This window comes from Lemur catta, chromosome Y (genome assembly GCF_020740605.2).
Source record: "Lemur catta isolate mLemCat1 chromosome Y, mLemCat1.pri, whole genome shotgun sequence".
NCBI classification, from domain to species: Eukaryota; Metazoa; Chordata; class Mammalia; order Primates; family Lemuridae; genus Lemur; species Lemur catta.
This window is the reverse complement of record NC_059156.1, coordinates 1663759-1676464: the sequence shown is the minus strand read 5'-3', so window position 1 is coordinate 1676464 and position 12706 is coordinate 1663759. Positions and strand designations below refer to the sequence as shown.

Below are 12706 nucleotides of genomic sequence, written 5' to 3'. Positions count from 1 at the left end.
TATCAAATTGAAGTAATAGATTTACTCCTACTTCTTTTAAGAGTTATCAAGTTTTAGCTCTTACATTTAGGCCTTTTTTCCACCTCGATTAATTTTTATATAGTGTGAAATAAAGGTCCAGCTTCATTCTTTTGTATCAGGATATCCAGTAGTCCCAGCACCACTTATCACAGAGACTGTTCTTTCTTCATTTAATGGGTTTGGCTCTTTTTTTGAAGATTAGATAGGTGGGTTTATATCTAGATTCTCACTTATATGTCTTTGTTCCTTATGTCTGCCCTGATGCCAGTAACAGACAATTTTGGTTATTGTAGCATTGATTGAATTTTATATGGTAATCCTCCAACTTTTTTCTTCTTTTTTAAAATTTGCTATTCCCCGATTGGTTTTGATTTTTTTCTAGTGTATTATTTTGATTCTCTCTCATTTCCTTTTTTTGTGTATTTTTAATTTATTTTCTTGGAATTAGAATTCTATCTTAAATTTACAACAGCCTAGTTGAATTAATACCAGTTTAGTTTCAGTTGTATGATAGACAACTGTTGTATACAAAAATTCTGTACAGATTCTTTTCCTTATTATTATTATAACAAATTGCATATTTATAAAATTTTGCCTCTTAATATGGATTTATAGTTATTATATATTTGTTTTTCATATCATAGGGGGAAGAAAAAGGAGTTATACGTCTCTTTTTTAAAGAGGTTAAAGCTACAGTAATACTGACTTTTACACTTAAATATATAGTTACGTCTGTTTCTTTCTAGAATTTTTTCAGTTCTAAATGGGCATTCTTGCAGTTTTTCCCTGTTCTGTGTAATGTGGGCTATGGGTTTGTCATATATGGCTTTTATCACTTTTAAGTAAGTCCCATCTATGCCAGTTTTGTTGAGCATTCTTATCATAAAAGGGTGCTGAATTTTCTCAAATGTTTTTTCTGCATCTATTGAGAGGATCATATGCTCTTTGTTTTTCCTTTCATTGATGTGGTGAATTACATTTATAGATTTATGAATGTTGAACAATTCCTGAATCTCTGGGACATAGCCCACTTGGTTGTGATGGATTATTTTTTTGATAAGCACCTGAGTTCGGTTTGTTAGGATTTTGTTGAGAATTTTTGCAGCTATATTCATAAGGGATATTGGTCTGTAGTTTTCTTTTTTGTTGCATCATTCCCTGGTTTTGGTATCAGGGTGATGTTGGCTTCATAAAATATGTTGGGGGAGGATTCCTTCCTTCTTGATGTTGTAGAATAATTTCTGCAGGATAGGCAGAAATTATGATTTTGCTAATAACATCTTCTTTCCTCTATCCTACTTTATTGTAAGAATCCAGTGTGTCATGCATATAAAAGACATGTTGGCAGTGTTTCTAGTCACAGCAGTAGCCTGTTAGTAGTTAGGTTTTGAGGAAGTCAGAAGTTGTATGTGGATTTTCAACTGTGTGGGGAATTGTTACAGTGTCCCTATCCCTCAAGTTCTTCAAGGGTCAACTGTAATTAATATTTACTTTATATATTTAGGTGCTCTAATGTTGGATTCATGTATATTTACAGTTGTTATGTGCTCTTTCTGAATTGCCCGCTTGATTATGATTTAATGAACTTGTTAACTCTTACAGTTTTCAACTTAAAGTTTGTTTTAACTGATACAAATACAGCTAATGTTTTAGTTACCATTTGTATGGAATATCTTCTCCCATCCCTTCAGTGTCAGACTGAGGGTAAGTCTTTTGTAGGTAGCATATAGTTTGGGTCTTGTTTCTTCATTCAGCCACTTTTTGTCTTTGGAGAATTTATTCCATTTACTTTCAAGGTAATTATTGATAGTTAAAAACTCACTATTGCTTTTTAGTTATTTTCTGCTTCTTTCTTCTTCTTTTCCTGTTTTCCTTTTTGGTTAAGTAATTTTAGTATGGTTTAGTATTATGGTTTTAATTCTTTGCTTTTTATTTTTTAGTGTATCCACTGTAGGGTGTGGTTTTGTTTGTTTTGTGGTTACCATGAGGCTTATAGAAAATATCCTATAGTTATAACAGGTTATTTTATACTAATGACAACTTAGTTTTATCTGCAAACAGGCAAGCAAACAAAAATTCTACATGTTAACTCCCCTACATTTTGGATTTTTGATATCTCAGTTTATATTTTTGATATTGTATAACCCTTACAGATTATTTTGTTAGTTTTGTATTTTAATTTTTATACTAAAGAAGCAAGTGAGGTGTATACCACCAATACAGTAGTACAGTATTCTGAATTTGGGCAGTTACTTTTACCAGTGAGTTTTACACTCTCAGATGTTTTTGTGTTGCTTATTTTAGCATAACATTTTATTTCTTACAGCTTGAAGAACACTAACATTTGTGTAAGGCAGATTTGGTTGTGATGGTCTCCCTCAGCTTTTGTTTGGGAATATTTATCTTCCTTATTTATGAAGAATACCTGTGTTGCTTTGATTGTATTTGGTTGGCTTTTTTTTCCCCTTCACAATTTTAAAAGTATCATATCACTGTCTCCTGAGTCTGTTAGGTTTCTGCTGAAAAGTCTACTCTAGGCATATTGTAACTCCTTTATATGTGAGATTTGCTTCCTTTTTCTTGTGGTCTCAGAATCTTCACTTTGATCTTTAGCAGTCTGATTGTAGTATGTGTTGGGTGGACTTTTGGATTGAATTTAATTGAAGACCCTCATCTCTTGGTATTTATGTCTTTCTCTGTCTTTGAAGTTTTCTGCTATTCTTCCTTTAAATTGACTTTCTACCCCATTATTTTTGTCTACTCCCTCTTAAATACTAGTATCTCATACTTTCGCACTTTTGATGTTGCCCTACAAATCCTATAAGCTTTCCTCATGCCTTTTCCTTCTTTTTTCTTTTCCGTTTGTTTTCAAATAATATTTCAATTCACAAATTCCATCTTCTGCTTGATTAGTTCTTCTTTGATGGCTACTTTTGCATTTTTCATTGCATTCATTGTATTTTTCAGCTTTGGGATTTCTGGGGTTTTTGTTTTTTTGTTTTTTTACTTTGATAAATTTGTGATATTTTTGAAGTTCTCTTAGGTTTCTTAAAATGGCTACTTTGAATTGTCAGACAGTTTATACCAGTCCATCTTTTTAGAGTCAGTCACTGGAGTCTTATTTTGTGCATTTGATGATGTCTTGTTTCCCTGATATTGTTACTTGTGAATGTGAGTTGATGTTTGTGCATGGAAGAAGTATGTTTGGAATCTGGCTTTGTCTGGGATGTCATTCAGCAGTAAGCCTTTCCAGAAATACTGAGATCTTCAGGAGTGATCTTTAAGCTTGTGAACACTGAAGCCATTGCAGTTGTAGGTGGCACCCTGAACCCAGTATTTATGTGGCCAGTGCTACCAGCAGTGCCATGGTCAATGGAAAAGAAGCCAAACTCTGTAAAATAATTTAAAGAGGTTTATTCTGAGCCAAATTTGAAGACCGTGGTCCGGAGCCATGTCCAAGAAGCCTTGAGCAAATGGACTTGCTATGATTGGGTTAGTTTGGTTTTACACATTTCAGGGAGACAGGAATTTTACAGATAAAGTCATAAATCAACATATGGGAGGCATACAGTGGTTTGGCCTGAAAAGGTGGGCTATCTTGAAGCAGGGCTTACAGATTATAGATGGGATTAAAGACTCTTTGATTGTAATTGGTTAAAGACATGAAGCTTTTGTCAAAAGTCTTGGAATGTTTTAAGATAAGGAGCTGTTTATCAGAGACAAGCTACCAGTCATATATTCATTATGTAAATTGAGGACCTGCAGGTTTGTCTTGAATACCCTTAATCCCTTAATCAGTTACAAAGACTGTCTCCAAGAAGGGAGGGAGGCATGATGAGGCATGTCTGACCTCCCTCTTCATGGCCAGCAACTGAGTTTTAGGGTACCACCTTGGCCAGGAGGGGGTCCATTCGGTTAGCTGGTATAGGGAGCCTTAAGATTTTATTTTAATTCACACGATTACTAAGACATGTACTTGTTGCTGTGAACCCTACCCTATTTTTTGTTTCTCACTGACCTCAGTGGTCTAGAGTTGCCAGTACTCCCAGTGATTCCTGTGGGACATGACAAAAGTGAACTTGCTGTGAGGGGGTCCTAGAATGATAGGACACCTGGTGTTAGTATCCAACTCACTTTTCCCACTCTAGAAATCATGGATCCAGAGGAATTCTGTGTGTGTGGTGCTGTGCCAGATCAGAGTAGGGACAGCACAACTACAGAGAACTAAGCTTTTTTTAGGTCTGTGGTTCAAGGGAATGTCTTAGCCTCATTCCTGACTTCTGGGGCATTCAAGGTGGTATTCTTGCCTGTGGACTGTTAACAAGTTCAATTTCTGTGGTGTGGAGTGAAGCCGGGGAATTGTTAACTTCACTGTCTTACTGATATTATTTTCGTTTGGTCTCCTTAGTTGCTGATGAGAAATAATTTATTCATCATACTGATAATACTTTGTAAGAAAGATGTCAATTCTGTTTTGTTGATCATAGTATTCTTTCTTTGTGTTCTAAAAGTTTTACTGTGATGTGTCTTGGTTGGAACTCTTCAGTTTATTTTTCCTTAGAGTGCATTGAGCTTATTGGTTGTGTAGATTCCTGTCTTTTGTCCAGTATGGCAACTTTCAGCAAATATTTCTTGAAGTTTTCTTTGTGTCTCTTTCTCTCTCTAGGATATTTTTACGTGCATATTGGTTCCTTTCATGGTGTCATTTAGCTGTCTTAGGCTCTGTTTATTTTTCTTTATTCTTTTTTTGCCCTTCGGACGTGAATGTGACCTAGAAGTTCACTAATTATTTTCTTTGAAATTCCCAAAGATGCTGTTGGTGAGAATTTTCACTGTAGTTTTGGTACTTTATAGCTTCAGAATTTATATTTGATAACTCTTTATAGCTTATTTTTCTTGATTGAGACTATTAGGAGAGAAATTGCTCTCTGAATTTTTCTCATTTTTGTACGTTGGCTTTTGAATTTATTTAAGACACTAATTTATTTTTGTTTTGTTTTGTTTTCCTAGAATGGTCAATGTCTGCTTTCTCGAGAATTTCTATTATTTATTTATTTATTTATTTATTTATTTATTTTTCATTGATTGGGCCATATTTTCAGGGCTTTTTACATGCCTTATAAGTTTTTATTGATACTGGACATTTGAATATTTTAATGTGGTAACCCTGGAAATGAAATTACCATCCCTCTAAGGGTTTGTTTTGCTTCTTGTGAATTGTATTTGTTTTCTGAACTATTTTTGCTAAGACTATATTCTTTGTAATATGTTGTCTTTGAATACCCTTCAACTCCTTGTAGAATTGCTCTGTGTGTGACTTTTCAGTGTTTGTATAAGATATTGATAACTCCTTGTAGCTTTCATTTACTGTTTGGACAACTCTTGAAAGCTATCTAGAGATAAATTGGGACTTCTGAGGTCGTTTATGAACTTGTTTTCTATCTTGGATATATGTGGTCTTCTTGATTGTTTGGAATATGTAAAACCTTTCCAAGTTCTTAATCCAGTCCCCAAAGCATCTCACTCCCAGGCTTCTTGTCATGTTTATTGTTTGCCCCAACTGATATCCTTTGTTCTAGGAGGGAGTGGGTTTGCCTTTCATTGTTTTGGAGGAGTGCCCTCCAAATAGCTGCTTTTCAACCCTGAAGTGGTTGTGAGTTAAGCAGACTAAAACCCATCCCATTAGTTCTGAGTCTTGTTCGCAGATAGATAAAACAAATAAATAAATAAAAACAGTTACTTCTTTGAGAGCAAGGCCTTGTCTGCATCTTCAGAAAGAAACTCATGCCAGAAATACAGGATGCTGTCTTCAAACTAGCACTTAAGCTAGGGAGGAGAAGGCAGTGGGCAAAAGTAAGTTAAAATGGCTAAAATGTCAGAAGCTCCTCTTCTGTGTTTAGCTGCTGTTTGGTGCAGTAAAACTTTTAGTATTATTCACAATCTGATAAAGTTCAATCTGACAATTTTGCCAGTTTTTCTGTGGAGAGAAGGGCCCTTGAAGTCTCCTACACTGAGATTTCACTGATACCCGTCTCTGGCCAGCAGTTTTTTTATACTCCAAAAACAATGTATTGGGTTTCAAAACACAACAAATAAAAAAATGTTTGAGACATGGTATAATAATAATTTAGTGTATTTAAAGAAGTGAGCGTGCAATATCCTATGGGAAATACCCAGTGTAACACTAAGATTTGGACAAGATTTAGAGCATAATATTTTTTTGATCAGTAATACAGAAGATAAAAGAAAAATATAATTGTGATATTGAGAAGATACTAGAAGTACTTGAGGAGTAATATGTTGGCTATCAATTTTAATTAGAGGCCTGATAGATCATCGGCGGCATAGCCAATAGCTGAAAGAGGGGATAAAGTGAGCTTAGACTAGAATATTTATGAAGAGTGCTTTTTCTGGGGGTGGGGGTGGGTGGGCAGATGAATCTTAATCTGGATTATGGATAATTAATATTTTAGGTTACACTCCTCTCTGTCTCCCCAGAAAAAAAGTTGTCATTGAGAAATTATATATGGACACTTACTTTATAGTTACACATTGTGAAGGACCATGAATACTAACAAGCAGCACATTCTAAGAACATATTTCTCTTCCTGTATTGCTGGCCCAGTTTGACATTCTTCATTGAATCCTTCTTCCTACCCACTATGGCAAATCTCTGACCCAATAGGAGTATGCAGCCAGTGGTTGGAACCTGAATGTGATGCCAGTGCTAGATCAGTCTGTTCTCTGCCACATCAATGCGGACATCTCAGGCATGAAGGTACCCTGGCTCTACGTGGGCATGGTTTTCTCAGCATTTTGTTGGCATATTGAGGATCACTGGAGTTACTCTATTAACTACCTGCACTGGTGAGTGGGGGCCCTGATGGCTGGGATGGGTATGAAGTTTCTCTCATATACAAGAATATCTCAAGACATTATGTGTCTCTTCTCTACCTGAGCAGGGGTGAGCCGAAGACCTGGTATGGGGTACCCTCACTGGCCGCTGAACATTTGGAGGAAGTGATGAAGAGGCTGACACCTGAGCTGTTTGATAGCCAGCCTGACCTCCTCCATCAACTTGTCACTCTTATGAATCCCAACACCCTCATGTCCCATGGTGTGCCAGTGAGTACCAGAAAATGAGGGGCAAGGGGAAAACAGACTTAATTGATTGCTCTAGCATAGGAAGGGAATGAAAAAAACTAGTTTTGAAGGAAATAAAATTGCAGGTGTAGCAACAGGTTTCTCTTTCCCTTTCCATGTTGTCATCAAATTGCAGTCCTGTACACTGGGATACCAAGAGAAAGAAAAAGGAGAAATCAGATAATTTTTTAGCAACATAAAAATTAAAACCTGGATCCTGGCCTTTTAATCTGTCTCCTAGTCTAGAATTAGTTTTCTGTTAACATTACTCAGTGTAAATTCTAATTTTATAAAGTGTAAATGGGAATGAGGGAGTGGTTTCAGGCTTTTGGATATTTCCAGGATTGATTTATGTCAGCTTCTTTTACACAAGAATATGCCAGTAATTTGTGGGAGCTAAGTAAAGCAGGGCAGTCTCTATTTTGTAACATGCTATATATACCTTTTTTTATTTGAAAAGTAAGCTCTTAGTTAACTTCTACACCACTCGTCATACTTCCATGACCATCTCCTCAGTTTTTCCATTTGAACAAAAGGGACTTTATCTCTAAGACTCTCTTAGTATTGCAGCATTTTAAGAGTTCTGATTTATACCTTTTTCCTCTTCTAATACTAATCTTGTCTCATAAGAAAGAGATTTTGATGATGATAAAATCAGCAAGCTAGTTATACTATTATACCTAGTTTACCATTTTTCTTTCCTTATGACTTTAGTTCTGTATGTGTTTTTTTTGTCTGTTTCTTTATGCCTGACAGATATTGTATATGTATTACTGATATTTCTATTTACTTATATAGGCACCTTTAGTAATGTTATTACTTTCTTGTAGTCAGACTGGCTAAAGACAGACTTCCTCAGTTTTTGATTCTTTCTTAATTTCTCTAATAGTATTTTTCCCCATTTCAGTACTTTAAGTATCATCCGACTGCCTTCTGGCCTCCTTGATTTCTAATGAGAAATATCTTAGTAATCTTATGGAGGAGCTACCATACACGTTGCATCACTTCTCTTTTGCTGCTCTTAGCATCCTTTGTGTTTTATCCTTTGACAGTTTGATTATACTGAGTCCTTGATTCTATGTAGTTGGAATGTACTGAGCTCAGTTGTGAAAATTCATGTCTTTCCTCAAGTTTGGAAATTGTTCAGCTATAATTTTTTGCAAATATTTTTTCTGTCCCTTTTTTTCGCTCTTCTTTTGGGGCTCCTTTTCTGTATTTGTAGTGCACTTGATGTCCCACATATCTTGTCTTAGGCTCCATTTATTTTTCATCAGGCTTTTTTTCTTCTTCTCCAACTTGAAAATCTTAATTAAAATTTCTTGAAGTTATTGATCTTTTCTTCTGCCTGTTCAAATCTGCTGTTGAAACCATGTAGGTAATTTTTTATTTCAAGCTATGGGACTTTGTGCTCCAGATTTTTGATTTATTTCATTTTTATAATTTTTATTTATTGAGATTCTATTTGTGGTTACATCTTTCTTTTGATTTTCTTGGTTCTTTGTGCATTGTTTCTTTAATTGTTTAAGCCTATTTAAAAGTGTTGATCTGTATATTTTATCTAATAAGTCCAATGCCTGAGCTAGCTCAGTGTTTTTTTTTTTAATTGAAGGGCCATACTTTCTGGTTTCTGCTGAACATTTTGAGTATTATATTATGAAAATTCTGGAAATCACATTTTCTTCATAATATTTATTGTTGTTTTTTGTAGTCATTCAGTTAGTGAATTTTCTTAACTAATTTTTTTTTGTGGAATTTTTTTAGGTTAAATTCACATGATGCAGAATTAACCATTTTAAAGCAAACAATTCAGTGGCATTTAATACAGTCACAGTGTTGAGTTGCCATTTTCATCACTCCAAAAAGAAATCTCAAGCCTATTAAGTTATTCCTCATTCATCCCTTCCAAACTGTGAACCACAGATTTGTTTTCTGTCTCTGAATTTATCTACTCTCCATATTTCCTATGCTTGGAGTCACAAAATATATGACCCTTTGTATCTGGCTTCTTTTATTTAGCGTAATTGCCTCAGGGTTCATCCATGTTGTAGCATGTGTCTGAATTTTATTTCTTATTACAGCAGCATACTGTTTATCCATTTATCTATTGCTGGATGTTTGTACTGAGTTGTTTCTACCTCTTGGCTATTGTAAATAATACTACTATAAACATTTGTGTACAAATATCTTGTTTGAGTCCTGGCTTTCAGTACTTTAGGTTAATGCTTAGAAGTGGTATAGTCATGTGGTAATTTTCTCTTTAACATTTTCAGGAACCTCCATACTGTTTTCCACAGCAATTTTATGGACGTTTTATATTCTCATCCGTTGTACACAAGGATTCAGATCTCTTCACACCCTCACCAGTACTTTATTTCCTGTCTTTTTTTTTTTTTCTTTTATGGGCATCATAGTAGTGAGACATAATATCTCATGTGGTTTTAAATTGCATTTCCCTAAAGGCTAATGATGTTGCACATCTTTTTATATACTCTTGTAAAGACTGTGTTATTTTTCTGTGTTCTGTTATCATGCTGGCAATCTAACAGAGGGTTCTGAAAAAAATAAACAAAACTCTCCGCATCTTTCTAGATGGTGTCAGTTTGGGGAAACTTTTTCAGTGCTGTTTAAAACTGCTTTAGACTTTACCTCCTGCTTGAGCAGAGCATTAAAGTCTGACAGAGGTGAGAGCTTAAAGTCATAGATGTTTTCTGAGTATGCATCTTTCTCAGAGCATGCATGTGGCTTTCTTAATTCCCAGGAATACGTGGGAACTTTTGAGAACCTTTGTTCCCCAAGTATCTTTCCTTAAGGTTGTCCTCCTAGTCATTTTACAATGTTTATTGTTTTCGCAGAGAAGCTTCCTCTGCCTTTTGGGAAAACTGTCAAGCAGGTGAAAGGAAGAAAGTCAGGCTCTTGAACTGTATCTACAGGGAGCCATCAGACAGATGAAGACACAGTCCCTCAGTTCTTTGAATACAAAGTCCACATTGTGCTTCTTGGCACCATTTTAAGATGCAATAGCAGGCTGCTGTCTGTCCCAAGATGACTTCAGTGGAGCACTATATCACCAAAATTTAGAAGTTTTAAGTCTTATACTGGTTTTGTGGGTTTGTGATTGTTTTGAAGAGTTTTGAAAATATTTTGACACTAAATAATTGTTTTAGTGGAATGTTAAAATTTTGGAGTTTCCAAGTCTATTAATTTTGGTGACTTAACTTTATGGCTTTTTAAATTTACATTTCTTCTTTTATTGATGTAGTTAAGAAATTTCTCAAGTTTTTTGTGGATACTTTTTATTGTCATGTGATTTTTTTGAATTACACATTATTTTTCTTTGTGCTTTTCTCCAAATATCACTTTTGACCTTCACAATCTTATTTTCCTTGAAAGTTACTTAGTTGAAGGTAGAGTCTTTGTTTCTTTCCACTCTTCCTACATTTATTACAGGATTTATAGACATTCTTAAGTTCATATCCCATCATTAGGTCTGACCCACATACCTGTTTCAGGTTGTCCGCACAAACCAGTGTGCAGGAGAATTTGTCATCACTTTCCCGCGTGCTTACCACAGTGGCTTCAACCAAGGCTATAACTTTGCTGAAGCTGTCAACTTTTGCACTGCTGACTGGGTGAGTCTGGAATGTGGTGGTCCTGCAGGTAGAAAGATACCAAGAATGTGGGTAGGGGGCAATGTGGAAAGGTTAAGAATCATGTTCTCCAGATAGCCACACACAATCTTGAATACAATTGCAGCTACCTGCTGGACGCCAGTGCATTGAACACTACCGCCGTCTTCGGCGTTATTGTGTCTTCTCTCATGAGGAGCTTATCTGCAAGATGGCTGCCTTCCCAGAGAAGTTGGATTTGAACCTAGCAGTGGCTGTACATAAGGAGATGTTCATTATGGTTCAGGAGGAGCGACGTCTACGAAAGGCCCTGTTGGAGAAGGTGGGTGATAGAGAACAGGGCTTGGGGACATAGTCAATTATGCTATAGTAGGGAGACACAGACCAACATTGAATAAGCACTCTGTGCCTCATCTTTAAATCATGCATTTAGAAATGGAAAGACAGAGACTGCATGTGTTTATGTTTTTTCTTCCAATTTCTCTACAGCTATCCTTACAAGGTTGAGCCCACAGCAGGGCTCAGTGTTGGCTGAGGTGGGGTGTCCACAACCATACTCCTAGTCTTTACAGTATATGTGGGTTGAACACCCCCAGGGCATCACGGAGGCTGAGCGGGAGGCTTTCGAGCTGCTTCCAGATGATGAACGCCAGTGCATCAAGTGCAAGACCACGTGCTTCCTGTCAGCCTTGGCCTGCTATGACTGTCCAGATAGCCTTGTCTGCCTTTTCCACATCAATGACCTCTGCAAGTGCTCAAGTAGCCGCCAGTACCTACGGTGAGCGAGGGGCCTAATGGGAGAACATGGAGGAGGTTGCAGATCTGAGCCAGGTATGCTCTTCCTGTTCTCTTCAGATACCGATATACCTTGGATGAGCTCCCTACCATGCTGCATAAGCTGAAGATTCGGGCTGAGTCTTTTGACACGTGGGCTAACAAAGTGCGTGTGGCCTTAGAAGTGGAGGATGGCCGGAAGCGCAGTGAGTGATGAGAAATGGAAGGATTCCTGAAGGGAGCTCTATTTCTTTTTCAGTATTTTCAATCTAACTTTTCTGTGTTTCTAAAACACTGCCTACTTCTTTCAACTTGTACTTTCTCTAGGCTTTGAAGAGCTAAGAGCTCTGGAGTCTGAAGCCCGTGAGAGGAGGTTTCCTAACAGTGAGCTGCTTCAGCGATTGAAAAACTGCCTACGTGAAGTGGAGACTTGTATTTCCCAAGTCCTGAGGCTGGTCAGTGGTCAAGTGGCCAGGTATGTTAGAGGAAAAGAGGGCAAAAAAGACTGGCAGTGTACGAAAATGAATAACAAAACTGACAGACTATAAATAACTCCACTTAGCAAAAATGTGTATGTTATATATAGTCTTATTGGTGACTAAAACTTACATAGGTAAACTAGATGAAGACACATTGACTCTACAATAGGCAAATTATAATGAAAATGGTTACGTAATATATGAACAGAAAACAGTGTAATGTGAATTAGAAAATACTGAAGCAGACTGTTTCCAACATGATATGATGTAGTTCAGACTTTCACTGTAAATTGCAGTGATAATGATGAGGATGCATTAGCAAAACTGCAGTCATGCCCCACTTCTTAGTAAATCTCATGAAATTATCCAGGCGTTGGAATTGCTACAAAACTTACTTTTGGTTGCATAGTTGGATCAAATTGTAGAAGTTGAAAGAATCCTTGAATTTTATTTGTCTATTGGTTGCCAGATGTATTGATAATACTTACACACTCTCACCAGATTGAAAAGTCAAGTAAATGATTATTTGTATACATTCCTACATCACTTAACAAGGGAGGTACACTCTGAGAAATGCATCCTTAAGCAATTTTGTCATTATGCAAACATCATCAAGTGAGCTGTTAACAAACCTAGATGGCATAGCTTACTCCACACGTAGAC

General features: G+C 36.4%; 1 protein-coding gene across 5 annotated transcripts in view; it reads left to right on the top strand.

Annotated features, from left to right (window-relative positions):
• Positions 1-12706, top strand: part of LOC123629089 (lysine-specific demethylase 5D) — a 42472-nt gene that overhangs the window by 22272 nt on the left and 7494 nt on the right. For all 5 annotated transcript variants that reach the window (XM_045539045.1, XM_045539044.1, XM_045539046.1 and 2 more), the window contains 7 exons: positions 6707-6888; positions 6984-7146; positions 10674-10793; positions 10918-11112; positions 11387-11568; positions 11646-11770; positions 11892-12039. In XM_045539045.1, the coding sequence (XP_045395001.1) occupies positions 6707-6888; positions 6984-7146; positions 10674-10793; positions 10918-11112; positions 11387-11568; positions 11646-11770; positions 11892-12039 (1115 nt within the window). The remainder of the gene's footprint in view (positions 1-6706; positions 6889-6983; positions 7147-10673; positions 10794-10917; positions 11113-11386; positions 11569-11645; positions 11771-11891; positions 12040-12706) is intronic.